The sequence below is a fragment of the Myotis daubentonii genome, chromosome 2, assembly GCF_963259705.1.
Source record: "Myotis daubentonii chromosome 2, mMyoDau2.1, whole genome shotgun sequence".
NCBI lineage: Eukaryota > Metazoa > Chordata > Mammalia > Chiroptera > Vespertilionidae > Myotis > Myotis daubentonii.
Genome location: NC_081841.1, coordinates 5,652,534 through 5,677,336, shown reverse-complemented (window position 1 = coordinate 5,677,336; position 24,803 = coordinate 5,652,534). Strand labels below are relative to the sequence as shown.

The 24,803-nt window shown below is 44.8% G+C and overlaps 1 protein-coding gene across 1 annotated transcript; it reads left to right on the top strand.

Moving 5' to 3' along the window:
* The first annotated feature begins 376 nt into the window (after positions 1–376).
* ADSL (adenylosuccinate lyase) lies at positions 377–16,523 on the top strand. Its single transcript, XM_059681452.1, has 14 exons — positions 377–602; positions 4,614–4,817; positions 5,586–5,630; positions 5,965–6,044; positions 8,616–8,787; positions 8,988–9,034; positions 9,634–9,724; positions 9,916–9,985; positions 10,130–10,277; positions 12,281–12,371; positions 13,771–13,860; positions 14,341–14,517; positions 16,024–16,188; positions 16,435–16,523. The coding sequence occupies exons 1-13, from the start codon at positions 432–434 to the stop codon at positions 16,108–16,110; spliced, it is 1,473 nt and encodes a 490-aa protein (XP_059537435.1). The 5' UTR covers positions 377–431; the 3' UTR covers positions 16,111–16,188; positions 16,435–16,523.
* Positions 16,524–24,803: the final 8,280 nt, after the last annotated feature.

The following is a 24,803-nucleotide window of genomic DNA, read 5'->3' as shown; positions in this document are numbered from 1 at the left end:
GAGCGCTAATCACGCTTCTTGTAAACGAAGAGAAAATGGTTAAGCCTCCAGTGGCTCTCAACCTTCTGGCCCTTTAAATACAGTTCCTCAAGTTGTGACCCAACCATAAAACTATTTTCGTTGCTACTTCATAATTGTCATGTTACTACTGTTATGAATCGTCATGTAAATATCTGATATGCAGGATGGTCTTAGGCGACCCCTGTGAAAGGGTCGTTCGACCCCCCAAAGGGGTCGCGACCCACAGGTTGAGAACCGCTGGTAGAGAGCTAGCAGCCAAAACTCCGCAATCTTGACCCCCCAGGTTTTCCGCGGCCAGGGAGACGGGACCACGTGGAGGAAGTCCCTCCCCCAGAGGAGGAAGTCCCGCCTCCAGATGGCTGCTTCCGCCTCGGCTGTCCTGTCCAGTCTGGTGGGGTCGCGTGGTCGGCATGGCGGCGCGCGGAGACTGTGGCGGGCCGCCGGCGGGCTGCGGGCACGACAGCTACCGCTCGCCGCTTGCCTCCCGCTACGCCAGCCCGGAGATGTGCTTCGTGTTCAGCGACAAGTACAAGTTCCGGACCTGGCGGCAGCTCTGGCTGTGGCTGGCGGAAGCCGAGCAGGTAACGGGCCGCGGCGCGGAGGGACCCGGCGCAGGGAGGCGGGCCCGCCCCAGCTCGTGCGGGCCTCGCGCCCACGTGGGTCTAGCCGCCGGGGCACAGCTGTCCCGCTATTTTCGGCCGGGTGTTCCCTTTCGTGAGGAGCCGGGGCGCCGCCACCTGTTGCCTCACGTGCTTTCAGCCCCGGCGGGTTGGAGACGCGGAGGCGGCGGCGAGAAGCGCAGTCTGTGACTTGGGGCCTTGAACCTTGGCCAATCCGGCAGGAGTGCCCCGCTGGCCCCCGAGCGCCCGCGACGTGCGGTTCTGCCCGTTTTTTTACACATCCGTTCTCATTCAGCCCACAAAGCCCTTGCGAAGTAGGTGATGCTCTTCCCACACGAAAGGGGAGAAAACCAAGCCTCGATAATAGCCAAACGCGTTGTGTGTGCGCCAGGCCGCCCAGCTGTTGGGACGGAACAGGGATGTGCACCTGGCTGGGTTCGGTGCCAACCCGAGCGCTTGATTAGCCACTTGGTCTTCCACGGTGTCTCTGCCGTGATGTTGCAGAAAACCGGGGAAAAAATCAAGCAACGCTTAGAGCAGCGGTTCTCAACCTGCGGGTCGCGACCCCTTTGGGGGTCCAACGACCCTTTCACAGGGGTCGCCTAAGACCATCAGAAAACACATATATAATTACATACTGTTTTTGTGATTAATCACTATGCTTTAATGATGTTCAATTCGTAACCATGAAAATACATCCCGCATATCAGATATTTACATTACGATTCATAACAGTAGCAACATTACAGTTATGAAGTAGCAACGAAAATAACTTCATGGTTGGGGGTCACCACAACATGAGGAACTGTATTAAAGGGTCTCGGCATGAGGAAGGTTGACAACCACTGGCTTAGCGAGTGTGGAGTGACACTTTAATATACGCCGGTGGTGCTTAGAGAAAAATGAATTCAAATTCTAAGCAGAGCAAACAAGCAGAGTTTTCCTTTTTATTAAAGAGCCAGCCCTGTGTGTGCTTAGTGTTTATCTCCCTGGAAACTGTGGCCTTGAAAACAGCACCATTCTATCCAATTAAAAAATACCCCTGGCATGGCATGAGAATATGGGCGTATCTGGTCTCTGGCTTACAAGGTCAGACAGCTAAGTTTATCTTCCTTATTATTCAAGGAGGCTAGAAAGCAAAGTTACTTTTTCAGAATAAGGGGCTGTCTAAAGATTGCAGAGTTGACTTTACAGAATAAGGGACTATCTAAATAGAGAATTTCAAACAGTAGTTTTACAAAATAGGGGTTAGCCATCTCAGTGCCTGGACTGTTACTGCAAATTCCATGTTTCCTAGGCCACTCTTTCCTCTCCACCAGTCTGCGTGCGCCTTGCCTCCGAGGAGGAGTCAAAGTAGAGGTTTATTAGACGGGACTTATGGTTTGTTTGATAAGACCTGCATGTAGAGCTCCTCGGGGCAAAGGTTTCAGAAATAGCTCCAGAGGGGCCTTCCCAAAGGAGGGAACGGAAACTGAAGGTGATCCAGAGAGCTGTAAAGTGTCCGAGGAAAATGCCCCAGCGAGCAAGATGGCAGTGCCCTCTGAAGTGGCAGGAGTGGACCCTGAATCCTGACGAGGCGACTAGGACCGTGGTACCGTGGAATTCCCCCAAAGGAAAGTTTCGTCTTAGCTCACCCCCTCCATAATCACTGTGCTCAAGGAAATAAAGTAACAATAATAGCGGACATTTCTCTAGTGCCTACTGTGTGCCGAGCACTCTTTTAAGACTTTACATATTGCCGAAACCGGTTTGGCTCAGCGGTTTGGCTCAGCGGATAGAGCGTCGGCCTGCGGATTGAGGGGTCCCGGGTTCGATTCCAGTCAAGGGCATGTACCTGGGTTGCGGGCACATCCCCAGTGGGAAGTGTGCAGGAGGCAGCTGGTCGATGTTTCTCTCTCATCGATGTTTCTAACTCTCTATCTCTCTCCCTTCCTCTCTGTAAAAAATCAATAAAATATATTTTTAAAAAAAGACTTTACATATTAATAGCTCATTAATCCTCAAAACAACCCATAAGGTTTTACTGATGATGGAGTGTAGGCAGGGAGAGGTTTCATAAACCGTTGGCTCATGTAGCAATAATGGGTAGTAAAAGAGGACATGGATAGCGTGTTGTGGTTTACTATGTGCCAGCATGTACTTTACTCTCTGTAGCCTTCGGTACTTTACAGGCTAGGGTAGTGGCATTCCAAGACTTTGCAGGGTCATCGTGGCTAGTCAGTGGCTTCAAGCTGGAATTGAACTGTGGAGTTGTCTGAATATGTGTCCTTTCCTCTGCCCAGTCTGCATATTGCCTGAAATGCATACAATTTTGATATGACCCCTAAATTTAGATTACCTATTAGTGAGGGTGTCAAAATTAGCATAAGTTACATAATTTAGTAGTGAAGAGGGGGGAAAATGACTGAGAGATTAAGGGTGTAAAAAATGAATCTGGCCGAAACCGGTTTGGCTCAGTGGATAGAGCGTCGGCCTGCGGACTGAAGGGTCCCAGGTTCGATTCCGGTCAGGGGCATGTACCTGGCTTGCGGGCACAACCCCGGTGGGGGATGTGCAGGAGGCGGCTGATTGATGTTTCTCTCTCATCGATGTTTCTGACTCTCTATCTCTCTCCCTTCCTCTCTGTGAAAAGTCAATAAAAATATATTTTAAAAAAAAAGAATCTGGAATAAATTTTGAGAAGATACAACGCTTGGGGTAGGAAGCAGTTTGGTCACGCTGCCCCCTGCTGCTTTGCTTTGGGAGGAGCCCTGAAATGGCATAGGTGCCCGCTAAAGTGCAAGGCAGCGGGCGCGGGCCACTACTGAGCACTTGAAATGTGGCTAGTGTGACTGAGGCACTGAATTTGTACTTTTTAATATTAATCAGTTTAAATGTAAATAGTCTCATCTGACCACTAGTTATCATCTTGGACAAGATAGTTCTAAGATGCAAGATCCTCCCCAGAACCAAGGCTTGGGAGTTTCAAATGAGGCTGGAAAAAATTTCACCAACATACACATTCAGGGTTTTGAGCTGCCTGGGCAGCCAAATGTTTTTTTGCCAGCATGATATTTCCAGTGATGGATGAATGTAAGATGTTGGTGTGCAGCCCTAGCTGGTTTGGCTCAGTGGATAGAGAGCGTCAGCCTGCGGACTGAAGGGTCCTGGGTTCGATTCCAGTCGAGGGCACATGCCAAGTTTCGAGCTCAATCCCCAGTAGGGAGTGTGCAGGAGGCAGCCAGTCAACGAGTCTCTCTCATCATTGATGTTTCTATCTCTCCCTCTCCCTTCCAATCTGAAATCAATAAAAATGTTAAGAAAAAAAAAAGATGTTGGTGTGTTTATTTTCTCATCAGTATCTCTTGGAATTGCTTTTAGTTGCACTGAATTTCTGTATCTAATTTGTTGGGAAAACAACAGCATTCATAATTTTGGTTTCTCTGAGTAAATCCAGCTGGGTCAAATGTAAAGCTGTGGTTTGGATCCCACAGTTTGGGCACTTACATGCCAAGCACTAAGGAGTAAGCAATAAATATGACAACATTGCGCATGGAGTATATATTCTAATGATTAGGATGGACATTTGTGAAAATGTCATGTGATGAGTGCTCTAAGTAAAACCAGGCTAAAGGATAGAGAGAGACAGAACGATGTCTCACATTGAGTCAGGAAAGAGATCTCTCTGAAGAGGTGACATTTGAGCCCAGAAACTAGAATATGTGAGGGAGTGAGCAGAGATATGGGGCCAGAGGGAACAACGATCAGAATTACATTGTCGTACATATTGGAGTTTACTTAGAATACAATTTACCAAGATTCATTGAGAAAGTCATCCCCTCCTAACCATGCACTTTGAGGTACACCAAATTTTAAGAATTGGGGGAGAGAGCATAAATGATATCATGAACCATTTTTTTTTTCTCAGTATTATTTCAGTTCAAATAATTGTGACACCTGAAATTATGTTATTTTATCTTGTGTGTCCTGCAGACATTGGGTTTGCCTATCACAGATGAACAAATCCAGGAGATGAAATCAAACCTAGACAATATCGACTTCAAGATGGCAGCTGAGGAAGAGAAGAAATTACGACATGATGTGATGGCTCATGTGCACACGTTTGGCCACTGCTGTCCCAAAGCCGCCGGCATTATACATCTTGGGGCCACCTCCTGCTATGTTGGAGACAATACAGTAGGAACCCATGTTGTTTTGTTTCCACTTAGGACTCAGTCGGTATTTATAATGCATTTACAAATTGTATTTTACTTTATCCAGTTTGAGAAAGTGATTCCATAGTTCTTTAGTTTTAGGGATATCTTAATGCTCAGGAATTTTCTGCTTTTGATATCCCTTCTGTCTAAACTATAAGCCCCTACTCACCTCCATAGACTAAGACCTGCAGGTAATGCTTACTCATTGGCATGCTGGACATAACCCAAGGTCTTAGCATTTTCGTGACCAAGGTAATTTTCCAAAGGAATTTTTCCAAGGTCCATTACAATTCTTTACTGTTATATCAGAAAAGAAAAAAGGGTTGCATTGTAACTCTTAAACAAAACCTTTAATTAGAAAAAGCATCAGCATATATTTTCCTAAGAGTTTACTAGGTGCCTGGCACTATTCAGAGCACTTTCTGTATATACTAGAGGCCCGATGCACGAAATTCGTGCAAGGGGCTCAGCCCTCGCAGCCACAGCGGCTTGCCTCGGCCTTCGCAGCCAGACGGTTGTTCTGCTGTTCTGTGTAATTAGCATGTTGGCTCTTTATTATATAGGATTCATTTATTCTTCATGACAGTCATAAGAGTTAGATGCTATTATCTCCATTTTAAAACAGCTTTATTGAGGTATAGTTTACATACCATAAATTTACCCATTTTAAATATACAGTTCAATGAGTTTTAGTAATAATGTTTGGGCAAAGCTGTTTAATATAAGACCATTGCATTTTCCTTTGCAGGACCTGATTATTCTTAGAAATGCATTTGACCTGCTTTTGCCAAAGGTAAGGAGTTGGCAGAAATTTTCTACCAGCCCTGGATTCCCTGTGATAGGGGATGGGCACCACTTACGAGTAAATCAACACAATAGTCATCTAAATAAATGCTCATTTACTCAGGTGAATGATCCTATATCTAATTTCTTGTCAACTCAGTTTTCAAATGTTCATTGCTATGAACTCTTTAAGGCACTTGAGGATACAAAAATGAAAAGATGCCTGTGCCTTCATTGAGCTGGAGGTCTAATTCTATATTAACTTGTGTAAAAGTCTAGTTCCTGATTATGTAATGAGCTCAACCTGAATTCACCCTCTTTCTACCGCATGGTCTTTCTTATAGCTTGCCAGAGTGATCTCTCGGCTTGCTGACTTTGCTAAGGACCGAGCTGATCTTCCCACCTTAGGTTTCACACATTTCCAGTAAGTGATATGATTGCATCTTGGGAATGGGGCTTGTTTATGTGCACCTGGCTTTCATTTAGTGTTCAGTTCTTCTGCAGGGAAACCTTGAGGTGGATAATCTCAAAACAGAGCTTAAGCAGATCCCTGATACCTACGCTAAATGCTGTACTGGCGAGAGAGTAAATGTAAAAGTTCGTTTGGGAAGCATTGGGAAATAAGTATCAGGAGCCTTAGAAAGTATTCATACCCCTTGATTTTATGCTTCTATTCTAGGGAATCTAGACCAAGGAAGTAATCCAAATTATGGGGAAAGCTTTATGTACAAAGATCTTTGTTAAAATATTATTTATAATAGGAAACAATCTAAATGTCCCACAATAAGGGAATAATTAAATAAGATATATAGTATAGCCACAGGTTGGAATAATATGCAGCCATTAAAATTATTCAGGTAAGACTAATATGGAAACATGCTTAGGTTAATGTTAGGGGTTAAAGACAGTATATAAATAGCACAAAAATTGGGAGAAATTATACCAAGCTGTAAATATTGATTGCTATGCTTTAGGAGATAGTAGGGTAATTAATCTTTTTCTCTACTGCTTTTTTATTTTTTTATTTTTAAAAAGTGCAAATATTTTTATGATTACTCCAAAAAACCCTGTTTAAAAGCTGATGATGTGATTTTTGGATTGGGAGTAGCAGGTTTTGAGTGATGGTAGTTCAGAAGTGGTGAATTAGCATGTGCCTTATGTTTTGGTGGGGTATTGCTATGGCAACAAGTTTATCATCTCCTATATCATCAATTTAGGAAAGCCCAAGCTGAGTTAATCTTCCAAAAAGTTACGGCCTGTATTTATTGGTAAAAACCTGAAGAAATTGTCCATGTGAAGGAGTCAGTGCTCAGTGTCTGTGTATCTTGGCCAAGACAAATGTTCCTCTCTGCTGCCTCCCTACACACCTAGCATTCCCTGTGTTGCAGCTTCTCTTCCTCTCCTGCATCTGTTGGAGATGCTCAGGGACTTGCAGGCATTCCAGTGTTCGCTGGGGATAGCATAATGAGAGGTATTTGCTGCCACAGTGAGCAGGCATTGGGAACTCAGAAAATGGTGTAGCTGTGTAGGCATCTCGGTATGTGTCAGTCCCTGCAATGAAAAAGAAACAACTTTATTGAGGTATAATTCACGTATTATAAAATTCATTCCTTTTAGTGTACAGTTGAGTCGTTTTTAGTACATTTACAGTTATACAGTAATCACCAGTATATAATTTGAGAATATTTTCATTACCCCACAAAAAACCTGTATCTATTAGCAGTCGCTCTTTTTTTTTTTTTTTTAAATATATTTTATTGATTTTTTACAGAGAGGAAGGGAGAGAGATAGAGAGTTAGAAACATCGATGAGAGAGAAACATCGATCAGCTGCCTCCTGCACACCCTCTGGGAATGTGCCCGCAACCCAGGTACATGCCCCTGACCGGAATCGAACCCGGGACCCTTCAGTCCGCAGGCCGACGCTCTATCCACTGAGCCAAACCGGTTTTGGCATGTGTGTGTTTTTTTAATCTTAGCATAGTGTTTCCAACGTCTACCCACATTTGTCCATTCATCAGTTGGTAGATATTTGGGTCATTTCCATTTGTGGCTATTATGTATAATGCTGCTGTGAACAGATCCATGCAAATTCATTTATTTCTTTGCTTCTACCTGTAATCTATTAGCAGGAGTTAGCAAAGAAAACTACTTCAGATTAATTTGGAGATATATTATAGCATGTGGTCTGCCTGCTAGAGACATTCCCAGTGGTGTTTCTTGATTTCTCCAGCTATCAGTATCATCAGCCTAATAGAGAAATTCCATCTGGAATGGGCTAGGTCATCTATTAGGACTCCTGCATTGTTGCAGTTTATTTGTAATGTTTTATGTTCAGAAACAGACCTGCAGTGGATTGGCTTAGACTTCAGACTGCATACACAGCTATTAGCTGTTATGTTCGAGTCCTTTGTTATGTGTGTTTTGGGGATCTCCACAGTATGGCTGCTCCTCATAAAGTCTTGACTTCTTACAAAGAAAGGCCTTCCTTGATTGCCAATCTAGAGTAGCATTCTCCATTGTCCTCATCCTCATTTTCTTTTTTCGTATTTTTCACAACAAATCAACAGTTGCCTTGTTTGTTTGCTCTACAATGTGCACTCCATTGGACAGGGTGCCTGTTTTGTTTGTTGTTTTATTTCCAAAATCAAGAAAACATTAGCTGCTTGGCAAATGGGTTTTACGTGAGCGTATGTATATTTCTTACCAAAGCCTGGAGATAAACAAAACAGACATTGTCTCTGCCCTTACATTTCCCCTTGCTGATGAAGAGAGAACTATGTTGGGAGCCCTTTGGCTTTGTAATCTTTGAATATTCATAAGTGGCATAGAATCTCCTTAACTATTATTTGCTCAAAGTTTTTAGCTCCAGCTTTGTCCATCTCTTACTTCAGTTCTTCCCAGAGGTAACAGTGATGACTAGAGGAAGCAAGGAAGCTGTTAGAAAGTCAGTTCTTGGTTTGGAACTTGCCTGCGTTCTCTTTGGCTGCCTCCAGGCCTGCTCAGCTGACCACAGTTGGGAAACGTTGCTGTCTTTGGATTCAAGATCTTTGCATGGATCTTCAGAACTTGAAGCGTGTCCGAGATGATCTGCGCTTCCGGGGAGTGAAAGGCACCACTGGCACCCAGGCCAGCTTCCTGCAGCTCTTTGAGGGAGATGACCAGAAGGTACTCTGAAAGTGACCTGGGGACACAGGAACTCAATGGTGGGGCACAGAGAAAAGCGGACCTCCGGGACTGGAGGGGGTCGATCTCGGGACGCGTGGCATCTGGACAGGAAGGGGTACGGGGAGCGCAGTCTGCGCAGGATGAGATATTCTCATACTAGACACCCCTGGATGACTGTAGGGATGTCTTTTCTTTCCAAGGTAGAGCAGCTTGACAAGTTGGTGACAGAAAAGGCAGGATTTAAGAGGTAGGTAAATGGGGAAAGGGCTGGTCTCCCTAGTAAATGATGAACAGCCTGTGTTCACTATATCTGTAGATTTGACCCTCACTTTTTTGGCGTTTTCCTTCCCACCCATTTCCTCCCATCACTTGCCTGGGGTTTATTTTCTTATAGCCTGGGTTCTATTTTCTTACAATCTGTAAAGAAAAAGGAAACTTTTACTTCTGAGATGTTTAGAATAATAGCCTTACCCATGTTGCTGTTTTTGTTTATTTACTGAGGCCTCCAGTGCATTAGTTAAACCTGGCCATTTCCATTGAGGGCCACCGGGCTCCACTGTGGCTCCTTCCAGGCACATCCTTCAGGCTGCAGCAGGACATGGGTACATGGACCGTTTTCCTTCTTGGGGTAGGAGCTGACTGGGTATTAGTAAAAAGGGTGGAAGAGCAGTTTGTTCCAGGAACTAGTTATCAGGTCCTCTGGGCCGAATGTGACTTAGTATACCAGTGAGACCAAGCTTTCACTTAGGGTCTGTTTTTGTTCTTCTTCTTCTTTTTTTTTTTTTTTTTTGACACAGTCACATTTTGAAATATTTCCACTTAAGGCTCTTTTCTATTTATTTCTAGGGCTTTCATCATCACAGGGCAGACCTATACACGAAAAGTGGATATTGAGGTGCTGTCTGTGCTGGCTAGCTTGGGGGCTTCGGTGCACAAGGTGAGTGGTGGCAGCTGGTGGGGTGGGATGAGAGCTATGGACACCACAGACAGACCAGTCAGCCTCAGACTTACTTACGTCGCTCAAGCGATGTCAGGTGTCATTTTTAACATTTTGGGGCCCTAGTCCCTGCCCCCAGATTCCTGCATTCAAGAGTGTGGGGTAATGCCTCTACCCCTGCTTTTCCTCAGATCTGCACTGACATACGACTCCTGGCAAACCTCAAGGAGCTGGAGGAACCCTTTGAGAAACAACAGATTGGTGAGTGTGTGTGAAGACTGGCACACCGCAGAGGTGCTGCCAGGCTTGTGGGCGTGTGTTAACGGCTCACACGCCAGCATGCGCAGGCTCTCACCCTCCTCTGAAGTCTTTCTGCCTTTGCTTCTTGTCTTTGTACGTGGGCAGGCTCCAGTGCGATGCCATACAAGCGGAACCCAATGCGCTCAGAGCGGTGCTGCAGCCTTGCCCGTCACCTCATGACCCTGATCATGGACCCACTGCAGACGGCATCTGTGCAATGGTTTGAACGCACGCTGGATGATAGTGCCAATCGGTCAGTGGAGGGGGGATGTCACAGAAGCATGTTTTGAGTATCTGCATTTTCTCATTGTCCACAAGGAGCCTGGAGTCTCACTGGGAGGCAAGAATATAGAAAGAACGGTGTGATAAGTGTTAGAATCAAAGTGTGGACAAGGTACTCTTTGTGAGGAGTCAGGGAAAGCTTTACAGGAAGACTTAAGAAATAAATAGGCATTTTAAAAAGACATTTAAGACAAGATCGGGAACATGTATAAAAGCCCAAAGTCAGAAGAAGGACATTTTACGGAGTGAACTGAGTTACTAATAGGCACTGGGGAATGAAGTCTATATGTGGCATGAGATGAGGTGGACCGATAGGGATTGTAGCCAGCTGATGAAGGGTGTTATAGGCCCTGAAAAGGAGTTTAGCTAATGTTCTGAAGGCAGATAGATGTCAGCTGTGGTGCCTGGCACAATGCCATGTTAATAAGGTGTGAAGTGGGTCAGAAGTAATTTCAACATGTATGTGGTTTTCTACTGTGTGTATGTACTTATTTAAAGCAGATTCACATTACACTGGTTTGTTTGCATTGTACTGGGATTTCTTGAGTAGAGGATACACAGTTAAAGCTAGCTTTTTGGGGTCTCTGTGTAACCCAGGGTTTACTTATGGAAATATGACGTGTACTCATTCAGAAATCAGCCGTTGAATACTTTTTAGCAGGGTGTGACCTAGTGAGATATGCCCACTAAAACACCTTGCAACAATTAGGACATTCAGTTATAAGGAGACATTAATCTAGTCAGAACAAGTTAGGAGGCTATTTTATTTTTAAAAAAATTTTTATTGATTTCAGAGAGGGAGGGAGTGAAGGATAGAAACATCAATGATGAGAGAGAAGCATCAGTTGGCTGCCTCCTGCACACCCTACACTGGGGATCCTGGGGATCTAGCCAACAACCTGGGCATGTGCCCTAACTGGGAATTGAACTGTGACTTTCTCGTTCATAGATAGCTCAACCACTGAGCCATGCCGGCGGGGCTAAGAGGCTATTTTATTTTATTTTATTTTTAAATATATTTTATTGATGTTTTTACAGAGAGGAAGGGAGAGGGATAGAGAATTAGAAACATCGAGGAGAGAGAAACATCGATCAGCCGCCTCCTGCACATCCCCCACTGGGGATGTGCCCGCAACCCAGGCACATGCCCCTGACCGGAATCAAACCCAGGACCCTTCAGTCCACAGGCCGACGCTCTATCCATTGAGCCAAACCAGTTAGGGTGCTAGGAGGCTATTTTAAAAATCCAAGTCCACACTGGCACAGTGGTCACGTGAATGGAGAGGAAGGATGTAGACATAAAACAGTGGCAGATGCCGAAACCGGTTTGGCTCAGTGGATAGAGCAGCGGCCTGCGGACTGAAAGGTCCCAGGTTCGATTCTGGTCAAGGGCATGTACCTGGGTTGCGGGCATATCCCCAGTGGGAGATGTGCAGGAGGCGGCTGATCGATGTTTCTCTCCCATCGATGTTTCTAACTCTCTATCTCTCTCCCTTCCTCTCTGTATAAAATCAATAAAAATATATATAAAAAAAAAAAAAAAAAAAACAACAGTGGCAGATGAGCCAGGGCCAGCCTTGGTGGTTGATGGAGTGAGTGTTAAGATCGGTGATGATGTGCTAGTGCTGTTTACTGAGCCAGGAGCCACAGGGGGAGAGAGAGCAGTTTTGAGAAGGTGAGCAGGAGGCAGTGGAAAAGTGGCTGAATTCAGTTTGGGGTTTGAGATACCTATGGATCAACCAGGTGGAGCTCTTCGAGTATATGGTTTGGCGCTTGGGCAGGTGATCTGGACAAGAGGCGATAGATTTGAGGGTTGTCAGGATATTGAGGTTGTTGAAGTCAGAGAATGAAGGAAATTGTCCAAATAGCACATATGACATGAGAAGTCAATAGGACTGCTTGGGACACACCCTACATTTCACTGAAATTGTTACTTGTTTAAAGAGATAACTGAATTGGCTGTTTGTTTTCTAGACGTATCTGTTTGGCCGAAGCATTTCTCACTGCAGATACTATATTGAATACATTGCAGAACATTTCTGAAGGACTGGTGGTGTACCCCAAAGTAAGAGGCCTCGATTAAAAAGCAAAATGTTAGGGAGGGGTTGGAGTGTGGGAAGGGGAGTGTAACCGTTTCCTGCTCTGGAGTGGGTATGTTGGGGGAGCTAGAGTGTGATCCAGTAGTTCTTCCCAACAGGAGCTCATTCTTCAGGTTGTGACATGAGCTCTAGGGAACAAACGTGGAATTTTTAGACATGTTTCTAGAAAATGGAGAAAAGTACTTGGAAACAGTCTGCCAGCAAGAATCATCAGGTCTGGTGAGACCAGCAGGGTAGGCTGTTCCCTTGGCCTGTCTGTCAGTCCTCACCTGGGGATTTTTTCCATTGACTTTTAGAATGGGGAAGGGGGGCGGGTGGGCAGACAGTCAGTGGCTAGAGCGTCGGCCTGCGGACTGAAGAGTCCCAGGTTCGATTCTGGTCAAGGGCATGTACCTTGGTTGCGGGCACATCCCCTGTAGTGGGTGTGCAGGAAGCAGCTGTTGGACGTTTTTCTCTCATCGATGTTTCTAACTCACTATCCCTCTCCCTTCCTCTCTGTAAAAAATCAATAGAATATATTTAAAAAAAGAAAAAGATAAACATCGATTTAAGAGACACACATCGATTGGTTGCCTCCCACATGCGCCCCCGAATCTGTGACCCTTCCGTACACAGGCCAACGCTTTAACCACTTCACCACACTCGCCAGGGCATCCCTTTGCCTATTTTTTTGTTTTTGTTTCTACTTTATAATTGTTATTTTCATAAAGTAACATTTTTTTCTCAAAAACAACGTTCAAGCTTCATGTAGAAGACATTCTCAATGTGGCCTCTTTACATTGTTGGTTGTGAGGGTTCTCTCCAGCTGGTCTTCAGTGGTTATTCAGGATGACTTTTCTGTCTTAGCTGTAATTCCTGTTTGGTCGTGGGAGAGTGTCAGTGTAGCTTCCATTTAATCCGCCGCCATCTTGGAACCCCCTTTGCCTGTTTTTAAGTGCCTGAGGCAGGTGGGTTCATTCCCGTCAGATACTTGGCTCTTGCAATGGCACTGAAATTTAACAGTTGAGGTTTTAGGAATTGTTTTCAATGAAGCAATTTTTTAAAGTTTTTTTAAATCAAATATCTGGATTATTAAGAAAAATTAAGCCCTGGCCTGGTAGCTCAGCTGGTTAGAGTGTTGTTCTGATATGCTAAGGTTGCGGGTTCGATCTCTGGTCAGGCCAACCAGTGAATGCATACATAAGTGGAACAACAAAATCAGTGTTTCTCTCCTCCCCAGAATCAATAAAAAAAATTTTTTTAAGAAAAATTAAACATATGGTGTAGATTTAATTCATGACCCTGATGTGCATTTTGCTGGTCAGAGTTGTTATCTTACTGTGTATACGACTTTGCAACTTTGAGGCCTTTCACTCATTCTTCTAGGTAATTGAGCGGCGCATTCGGCAAGAGCTGCCTTTCATGGCCACAGAGAACATCATCATGGCCATGGTGAAAGCCGGGGGTAACCGCCAGGTTTGTAACTCTTCTGCTGCTGGATAAATTGAGTGCACCCTTCGTCCTGAAGAGGAGTGAGTGAAGGAAGGAGATTCTATCATTACCTTAAGTCACGGTATTGGTACAGAACAGTGACCAGATTCTGTCGTAAAATGAGCTTATCCTGGAGGGTGAGTGTGTAGACTCAGTTTATTAAAAGTGAATCAATCCCTTGTAGAAAAGGTCCGCTCTTAGTGACGGGCTTAGGTCTGAATTTCCATAGGAAGTGATGGGAAGTAGGCAGGACACAGAGATGGTTCAGAGCTTTAGAGGAGCCTGCCCTGTCCTAGGTTGTGGTTAGAGTCAAGATCTTGGAGTCAGACTGTGAGGGGAACCACCTCAGCCTGGAGGGGCTTTGTGTGCCAGCCAGAGACAGTGTGGATGTGAAGTGTTGGTGACTTTTCAAGGCATTCAGATGCCCTGTTAGTGGTGAACCAACAGTGCCTCACTGTCTTCCAGGATTGCCATGAGAAAATTAGAGTGCTCTCCCAGCAGGCAGCTGCTGTGGTCAAGCAGGAAGGAGGCGACAATGACCTCATAGAGCGAATCCTCGCCGATGCCTACTTCAGTCCCATTCACTCCCAGTTGGACCGTTTACTGGATCCTTCCTCTTTCACTGGGCGTGCATCCCAACAGGTAAGCATCATCGGAGCACTTCGGTGGAGCTGCAGTCTTCCCAAATGCCATCTTTTTATACTGCTGGGCTGCAGAACCTGGAATACAGGAATGTTTCCAGTCTGTGGGAGGTGTGATGTGAATGGGACCAGTTAGAATTTGAAGCAGGTTGCTGGCTAGACAGTAAAATTTCGGTTGTTTGAGCTGTCTTAACTATTTTCTGTGTGGATTTCTCTGAATTCTCCTTTGGCCTAGAGCCGTGGTCGGCAAACTGCGGCTTGCGAGCCACATGCGGCTCTTTGGCCCCTTGAGTGTGGCTCTTCCACAAAATACCACGTGCGGGCACGCATGTACAGTGCGATTGAAACTTCGTGGCCCATGCGCAGAAGTCGGTATTTTGTGGAAGAGGCACACTCAAGGGGCCAAAGAGCCGCATGTGGCTCACGAGCCGCAGTTTGCCGACCACTGGTCTAGAGAATGTGGTGTAATGGACAACAATAGGGTTTTATCTGGTAGATCTGAGTTCAGTCCTGATTTCTGGCATTTACTGACTGACAAGATAAAAATATACATCTCATTAAGGGATGTGAGATCGAAAGGTCTAGCTAGCATGATGCTTGGTGCATAGTATGTGTTCAGTAAGTGTTTGTCATTTTTCTTCTTGGTCTTTTGGGGACCACAAGAATCGATTCAGAAGCATTTATCAAGTGCAGACCAAGTGCTCAGTATGTGTTTAATGTGGGGGCTTTAAAGATGTGTAGATTCTTCAGGGAGCTCAAAACTTAGTGAAGACTTGTAAATAGTTCATTATAATACCAAGCAGTACACACAGGAATTGAGGGAAGCACATCTTTTGGGGGATCACAAAGGATGACATAACCCTCGAATAGTAGAAGGTGGTGAAGACTTCTTGGACAGCGTGACATCTGAGCTGAATCTTAGGGCCAAGTAAGAGTTAACCTGGGGTCACCAGTCTGAGAGGATATGTCCAACATTGGAGAGAGAAATTGCAGTCATTTGATGGCATATCAAGTGCCCCAGAAGTAGTTATAGGATTTAAAGTGGAAGACAGGCAAGAGTTTATCATTTATATTCAAATCACTCTGGAGTTGTAGATTTGAAAGACTTAAACAGGAGGTAGGGAGGCCAACAAGGAGGCTGCTGCATGGGCCAAGCACTGGATGATGAGGGCTTTGAGCCACGGCAGTGGCTGTTATAGGCAAGGGGAGAGATTTGAGGGCTCTTAGAAGGGTAAGCACTTGGCAGCTGGTTGAATGAGGGGCAGGAAGAAGCAGTGATGATTTTAGCTTGGGTAACTGAGTGGAGAATGGTGAGACCCACTGAAAACACAGCTTGGAAGGATAGCATATGTGGGCATGGTGGCTAAGCTGCCTGTGTCTAGGGAGAGAATTCTGACAGGCAGTTGAGAAAAATAGCTCAATGGTGGAGTAAATTCTTTATCAAATTAGGTCTCAGTGTTATAAACTGACATCTTAATGTTTTCATATTTGCTTTCCTTTTTTGCAGGTACGGAGATTCTTAGAAGAGGAGGTTTATCCCCTGTTAAAACCATATGAACATGTAATGAAGGTGAAAGCAGAATTATGTCTGTAGATTTGGAAGAGAATTAAACAAAAAGTCATTGTTGGCTGTGTTAACTTTAGTGCCTTATTTTACCTCAAAAATTGTTACCTTAAGTTAACACATTGTTTGCGGGTAGTTTTTATCTCGCACTAACAGGTGGCGCGGGCCATTTTTGCTAATTTTTTGCGCAAATGGCAACGTTCAGTAAAATTACAATAACTTTAGTTTACGTATTTATACGTTACCCGCATTCTACCGCTAGTCTATAAAAAACGTATTACTACGTGTCCCGTGTTCTACTACACTGGTAGAACGTATAAATACATAAAACGTGTAAACACGTTTCCCGCATACAATGTGTTAATATAGCACTGTTTTCTTTCTGTGGCACTTCCACATTTCTCAAGGTTTACAAAGCAGAAATAAACTGCGTTGTAGTTGGACTCTGTTTTTTTACAGCAAAACAGACGTAACATAATAAATGTAGCTCATAGTTCACCCTCTGTTCTTTCGAGGCGTATTTTCCCTCTAATCTAGTCCTTTTCACACGTTCACTTGATTTCAAGTTAGTAAAGTTCCTGGTCCTCTCTTTTGAAGGTAAATTTGATCTGGGTCTAAGACGCAAAGTAACCTGGATTCAGTGACTCAGTGTGGTTGGATATCTTTATTTCAGTTATGTTTGGCTAAAATAAGTAATGAAATTTGGAGATATAATAAATTCTCAAAGAAACTGATTTGATCATCAGGCTTGCTCAGCTCAGATTGTACCTGACCTTACTTCATCTTTTGATAAGGCTTTTATATATCAAGTAAAAGCCAATAGGGAATATTGATTTCATCAAGGCCTTTGACAATCTTTAATCCTGGTTACACAAACTGATAGTTTGTTGAATTGGCTGTAGCTAAAGAAGATAGATTATGGATTATCTCCACTGGAAGGGGGGCACTAGTGTTAGGTCACAGCTCTCTATCACTAGCTGTGCCTCTACATACTTTTTCAGCATAGCTGGGAAGAAGAAATCTTTATCAGATTTGTAAATGACACAAAACTAGGAGAATTAACCAATACATGTATTTGATAAATAAGATTTCATCTAACCTTAAATAGGCTGATTTGATGTGGCCAAAACTAAGAAGAAAAAATTAAGATAAATGTGAATAAGTTGATCTTAGACTCAGTATGAACCAGAAAGGGTTGCCAGTGAGATAAGACCATTTTAGGATGTGTTAATGGTATGTGTCCAAAAAACTCACCAGTCTTACTGTTCCACACTCATGGTATTTTGTTCAATTTTGGACGGCCAGTTTGAGGAACAGATCATTGGAGAGCCAGCTTCCAAAGAAGACCTTGTCATGAGTGGTGAAGGAATGTTAGGGCTCTTTATCCTGTAAGAGAAAACATAGTGTTTCAAATACGGTTGTGAGGAGGAAGCATGACTTAACTATCTGTTGTCCCAAGAGACACAACAGACCAGTACCCATTGTGGAGAGTCAGGCTGGTTTGGACCCAGACATTGGAGATGCTAAAAGTTAGTGATTCTTCCCCCACCCACCCTTTCAGGTCAATCAGAAGACTCCCGAGTTGTCAGGAATGGGAATGTTTTGAGGGAGGAGAGGCTTAATTGTCTCCATTTGTATCTAATCAAAGGTAGAAGTAAAGAGCTCAACTTATTGGAAAGAAAGGAGAATAAGGCAATCTTGAAAACCAATTTAATAATGCAGTTCAGTGTAGCAAGCGTGGATGGTTTGGAGCCACATGACATTTCAACTCTTTCAGAAACAATTTGTTATTCCTCTCGTGTGGATGTTTAAATCGGGTCTGGCACAAAGAATTAAGTCACTGGGCTCTGATCAATCACTCTGCTTCTCTAGTGTGGGCCACTTTAGAGAAAGCAGCTACCATCAGTGTATCTGTAATCAGAGGATTCCTATTACATAGACACACTGGGGATATCTGATACCATGGAGTTTAGTTCATAAATTTCCTCAGAGGAAGTAAGATCTTGACAGTCTTGTTCTGACAGTTATGTTGGATTTCTGAACTTGTGATTGGTGATCCTGGGCTATTTGAATGGGTACATTGTTTTGTTGTGTGTTTCTTCTTTCCTCTTTCATTCTCATTTTTATATATTTGTGATACACTTTTAAGTGCAATTTTGTTATCTTATTTTCCCATTTAGCATTTTGATTAAAGGCATTTGGATGGGCTGAAGTTTGAGAAGAGAGAACATTCATGCCTTCTCAAAATTAGGTTTAATTTAGTTAACCAGTGCTGCAAACTAGGATCTGAACTATCCAGAAACCAGGGTCTGGACAAACCCTAAGACAACTGGCTTCTGTTCACCTGCATTCAGAGTCCTGGACACTTTACTGCCCCCCTTTTCCCTGGCAGATGGTAGATTTCATTTAATAACCAGGAGAGAAGGAGTGGCGGAGGGGTAAGGGAGGAGGAAATTTTAAAAAAAAATGACCAGGAGAGCCTGATGACAGGTGGAAGCACAGATTAGGTGCCTCCCGAATGGTGACACAAATCCTGGGTGGATGTGAGGTTCAGTGACTGCAGTGGCATAGCAGAGTGACACAAAGAAGGCATCTGAAAATGTCCTTTTCCTTTCTGAGACCAGGAGGATTCATGAACTTTCTTCTCTGTGGTCAGTCAAGGAGCTGGCTGAGACTTGGTGCTGCTGTTGGTTGGTTTGCCTGCCATGGAAGAGAGTATATCCCGAACTGGAACCAACTAGAGATTGGGGAATGAGTCAGAAATTAAATAGAAAAAAGTTAAAGATGTTGGAAAGCTACATAATGAAATTTTAAGTGTGGTTTCTTGGATAATGAGTTCAGGTGGTTTTCATTTTTTTGTGTATTTTTTCAAGTTCTTTTTTTTTTTTTAAAGTAGTAGATTACTTCATGATTTTATTTATTTATTTTTAAAATATATTTTATTGATTTTTTACAGAGAGGAAGGGAGAGAGAGAGAGAGTTAGAAACATCGATGAGAGAGAAACATCGATCAGCTGCCTCCTGCACATCTCCTACTGGGGATGTGCCTGCAGCCCAGGTACATGCCCTTGACTGGAATCGAACCTGGGAACTTTCAGTCCGCAGGCCAATGCTCTATCCACTGAGTCAAACCAGTTTCGGCTTTTCAAGTTCTTAATGCAATTTTTATTTAAATAAACTTTAAATTTTAGAAGTTTGGATTTACAGAAAAATTGCAAAGATAGTACAATATTCCCATATACCCCATACTTGGTTTCCTCTATTATTAATATACTAGAGGCCCGGTACACAAAAATTTTTGCACTCAGGGGGAGAGGGGTCCCTCAGCCCGGCCTGTGCCCTGTCGCAGTCTGGGACCCCTCGGGAGATAACGACCTGCTGGCTTAGGCCTGCTCCCGGGTGGCAGAGGGCAGGCCCAATCCCTAGGTGCAGCCCCTGGTCGGGCTCAGAGCAGGGCCGATTGGGGAGTTGGGGCGCCACCCCGTCATGCACAGAGCAGGGCGGATCGGGAGGTTGCGATGCCACCCTCAGTCACCCTCAGGGTAGGGCTGATTGGGGGGTTGGGGCACCGCCCCCTGTCACACTCAAGGCAGGGTCGATGGGGAGGTTGTGGCGCCACCCCCTGTCACGCACAGAGCAGGGCCTATCAGGGGGGTTGGGGCTCGGTACCCTGTCACGCACAGAGCAGGGTCGATCGGGGTTGGGGAGCTCCCCCCTGTCACTCACAGAGTAGGGCTGATAGGGGGTTGGGGCACCGCCCCCTGTCACACACAGAGCAGGGCGGATCAGGGGGTTGGGGAGCTCCCCCCTATCAGGCACAGAACAGGGCTGATCAGGGGGTTGGGGCGCCTTCCCCTGTCACGAACAGAGCAGGGCGGATAGGGAGGTTGTGGCCCTGCCCCCTGTCACACACAGAGCCCCAGGGCGATCAGGGGGTTTGGAAGCTGCCCCCTGTCATGCTGATCCCGGTGCCGGGAGGCCTTGCAGCTCTGCTGATCCCGGTGCTGGGAGGCATATTACCCTTTTACTATATAGGATAGAGGCCTGGTGCATGTGTGGGGGCCGGCTGGTTTGCCCTGAAGGGTGTCCTTGATCAGGGTGGTGGTCTCACTTGGGTGCCTGGCCAGCCTGGGTGAGGGGCTGATGGCTGTTTGCAGCTGGTCACACCCCCTTCAGGGTGGGGGTCCCTACTGGGGTGCCTGGCCAGTTTGGATGAGGGGCTGAGGACTGTTTTCAGGCTGGCGTGTGACTGAAGCTCCCAACCGCTCCTTTTTTTCTTTTTTTTTTCTGGGCCAGCTTTAGCTCTGAGGCTTGGCTCCAGCGCTGAGGCCTCAGCTGCTGAAAGCAGGTATCTGGTTGGTTTGGGTTCTATAATCGAAACACTGTTTCAACTCCAGCTCTGAGATCCCAGCTGGCTGAAAGCAGGTTTCTGGGGTTTTAACTTCTATATTTGTAACAATGTTTCAAACTGCAAGCTCAGAGGCTGGCAAAGCAGGTGGGGAACGTTGGCTTCCTCCATCACTGAAGCAAGCAAGCCTCATGTTCACTTCAAGCTGCCTGGCTGCCGGCCGCCATCTTGGCTGGCAGTTAATTTGCATATAGCCCTGATTAGCCAATGGGAAGGGTAGCGGAGGTATGGCTAATTACCATGTTTCTCTTTTATTAGATAGGATTTGTATGGTACCAATGTCATAATTAATGAACCAATACTGATACATTATTAAAGTCCTTAGTGTTTAGCTCATGTCCTTTTTCTATTCCAAGATCCCATTTGGAAGAGAAATTACGTTCTATCTAACATTTCAAATACAGGAATTCATATATATTAAGGTATGTTCTTTATAAGAGATGTAGTCTAATGAACACAAAATCTAGCTCATAAATTTAGCTAATTCTGAATGTAACTGGAAGTCAAAGCAGAATTTGGTTTTCCATTCTGGATCTGAGTGACCTTGTCCTTAACTTATTAAATGATGTGTACAGTGAAGTTCTTAGAGGCCACATTTCTGGAAAAAAATGGTAATAAGTGGTGAGTGTGGGTATAAATTTGCCTTCATGAAAAGTCCAAGCTCAAGAAGAAACAGCTGGGTTTCTGGCCCAGCTTTCAAGATGAGCTCCTCAAGAAGACAAGATGATCTACAGGTGACTGCTTGGTCAAAATTAAATGCGAAATGGGTGGGTGGATGAAAATAAGAGGCCCTGCGTATCTTATATGCCAGGGCCCTTTAGCCTTAGAAAAGCGAAGTTTGACCTGCCCTTCCAGATTCTGACTCTCTACTTGGTTCTGCCAGTTCTCCTATATTTGTGGTGTTATTAGGTGCCGGGAGCCGGTCCATCCTTGCTGTTTCAAGGGACCTGGCATATATGGCATACGGTTCTTAATATGTTTGCTCACCTTCTTGGCGCTGTGTTTTAACCAAAGTCACCTCTCCGAGAAAGGTTGAATCCCCAGGTAGGGATTTTCCCCTGAAGTTAGGGAGGGAATAAAACCCCTCAACTAAGTGCCAGGCGGGTAATTAATCCCTTTAACTACGAACAATCATGCTTAAACTACATAATCTTTTCTCCCTGGAATGGAAATAAGAAACGCCCTAACCTTTGTAATAGAGATTGATAGGATTGAATCAACTGGTATAAATACAGTTGTAACAAGACAGAAACACTCAGAACTCATGAGACAGAATTCAGAACTCAGAACTTAGAACAGAATCAAGAAGACAGAACTCAGAACACAGTACTCAGAACACAGGGCTTGGAAGACAGGACCAAGAGAGACAGAGCCTAGGCACAGAACCTACACAGAACGTTCTCTAGAGACAGAAGAACTTCGCTGGAGAGAGCATGCTGGAGGATCCTGGACAGGGACTGGCCTCGGAGCCTGGAGGCGGAGCCTGGCAAGAGATCAACTGAACACTGTCTCCATGCCCTTCCTTCTTCGCCGACTCCGTCCACACCTTTGGGGACCCCTGGACCTGCTGGGGTTGGACCCCGGCATATGGCGCCCGAACAGGGACCCCTAAGTAAGCGCCCCGCACTCGGGACGGATCGGACTCCACCGTAGGAAGAGGGTGGATAGTCTTCGCCGACTCCGTCCACACCTTTGGGAATGCCTGGAACAGGATTCCCTTAGGTAAGTCCCCCCCTCATTGAGAACCCCACACTCGGGACGGATCAGACTCCACCGTAGGAAGAGGGTGGATAGTCTTCGCCGACTCCGTCCACACCTTTGGGGACCCCTGGACCCGCTGGGGTTGGACCCCGGCATATGGCGCCCGAACATTCGGGACGGATAGGACTCCACCAGGGTGCTACAGACCCCCCCTATAGAGGATAAGTAGGGTAAGAAGGTGGATAGTACAGAACTTAGATTGAGAAGATGTGCCATACTGAGTCCAAAGAATGAAGACTCTGTATTGATCCTTAGATTGAGAAGATGTGCCATACTGAGTCCAAAGAAAGAAGGCTCTGTATTGATCTTTAGATTAAGAAGATGTGCCATACTGAGTCTAAAGAAAAAAGACTCTGTATTGATCTTTTAACATATGTGCTTGCTAGCAGAGGAATTAAGGTTACTCCCAGTCAGACAGAACGTTTTATACAAGAAGTATGTCCATGCTTTTCTGAGGAAGGAAAGGTAAATGTAATGGCATGGGAGAAGGTAGGCCCAAGGAGCCTTAACCCCACTGCAGCCTTTCTACCCTGGGAAAGTGCAGGATTGGCAAGCTCTCCCTGGGATGATAGATCAGGACTCAGGTAATAGCGGAAAGCGCCAATCCTACTCTTAAAATGGATATAAGAGAGCATTTGAGGTTTTTCTTTTTAATGCCTGCCTTTAAAAAATAAAAAAGGGGGAATTTGCCGGGAGCCGGTCCATCCTTGCTGTTTCAAGGGACCTGGCATATATGGCATACGGTTCTTAATATGTTTGCTCACCTTCTTGGCGCTGTGTTTTAACCAAAGTCACCTCTCCGAGAAAGGTTGAATCCCCAGGTAGGGATTTTCCCCTGAAGTTAGGGAGGGAATAAAACCCCTCAACTAAGTGCCAGGCGGGTAATTAATCCCTTTAACTACGAACAATCATGCTTAAACTACATAATCTTTTCTCCCTGGAATGGAAATAAGAAACGCCCTAACCTTTGTAATAGAGATTGATAGGATTGAATCAACTGGTATAAATACAGTTGTAACAAGACAGAAACACTCAGAACTCATGAGACAGAATTCAGAACTCAGAACTTAGAACAGAATCAAGAAGACAGAACTCAGAACACAGAACTCAGAACACAGGGCTTGGAAGACAGGACCAAGAGAGACAGAGCCTAGGCACAGAACCTACACAGAACGTTCTCTAGAGACAGAAGAACTTCGCTGGAGAGAGCATGCTGGAGGATCCTGGACAGGGACTGGCTTCGGAGCCTGGAGGCGGAGCCTGGCAAGAGATCAACTGAACACTGTCTCCATGCCCTTCCTTCTTCGCCGACTCCGTCCACACCTTTGGGGACCCCTGGACCTGCTGGGGTTGGACCCCGGCAATTAGGCCTTCCTCTTCTATAGTGGGTCAGAAATTGTGGTTAGGCAACATCTCAGCCCAGGATAGCAAGGAAGGAGGGGCTTGAAGATATCTTTGGGAACTTCTGTAGACCCCTGTCCATAATCCCCATAAGGGGTTTCGTAGGAAATAAGCTCATATTGAATATGATTTTAAGTGGTCACAAGTGAGACTGGGAAGGAGATGAACCATGAAGGCCGCCAATCAGTTTCCATCCATGAGCAATCTAGCCTTTCATTGCTGTGGCTCTAGGCCAGGGGTGGGCAAACTTTTTGACTCGAGGGCCACAATGGGTTCTTAAACTGGACCGGAGGGCCAGAACAAAAGCATGGATGGAGTGTTTGTGTGAACTAATATAAATTCAAAGTAAACATCATTACATAAAAGGGTACGGTCTTTTTTTTTTTTTTTTAGTTTTATTCATTTCAAATGGGCTGGATCCGGCCAGCGGGCTGTAGTTTGCCCACGGGTGCTCTAGGACATAAACATTTAAAACAATGAGAAACTATTAAACCTCTTCTAAGGTTTTAAACTTTAATAGTCAGCTATCTTTAAAAGTTGTGATTAGGATAGTGCCGGTTGTAAGAGTACAAACCAAATTTATTTAAAATACATAATGCAGCTGAAACCGGTTTGGCTCGGTGGATAGAGCGTCGGCCTGCGGACTGAAAGGTCCCAGGTTCGATTCCGGTCAAGGGCATGTACCTGGGTTGCGGGCACATCCCCAGTAGGAGATGTGCAGGAGGCAGCTGATGGATGTTTCTCTCTCATCTATGTTTCTAACTATCTCTCTCCCTTCCTCTCTGAAAAAAATCAATAAAATAATATTTTTTTAAAAAAATACATAATGCAGAGCCCAGTTGTGTGGCTCAGTGTTTGAGTGTTGACCTATGAGCCAGCAAGTCACAGTTCAATTCCAGGTGAGGGCACATGCCCAGGTTGCAGGCTCAATCCCCAGTGTGGGGCATGCAGGAGGCAGCCAATCAATGATTTGCTCTCATCATTGATATTTCTATTTCTATTCTTTCCTCTCTGAAATCAATAAAAATGTGTCTTAAAAATAAAGTAATGTAGAAATTCAAATAACATCTCAGAAGGATTCACACCATAGTTCCTTAAATAAATTGTTCATTTCTTTCAAGGAAAAATAGGGGGTAAAATAAAGTATACTTTA

What these genes read in the sequence shown, in the direction of transcription:
- ADSL (XM_059681452.1), top strand. Translation starts at nt 432, where the DNA reads ATGGCGGCGCGCGGAGACTGTGGCGGGCCGCCGGCGGGCTGCGGGCAC. An exon ending in TTGACCTGCTTTTGCCAAAG is followed by an intron (nt 5,631 to 5,964) that starts GTAAGGAGTTGG and finishes TCTTTCTTATAG; the next exon opens with CTTGCCAGAGTGATCTCTCG. An exon ending in TGGGGGCTTCGGTGCACAAG is followed by an intron (nt 9,725 to 9,915) that starts GTGAGTGGTGGC and finishes GCTTTTCCTCAG; the next exon opens with ATCTGCACTGACATACGACT.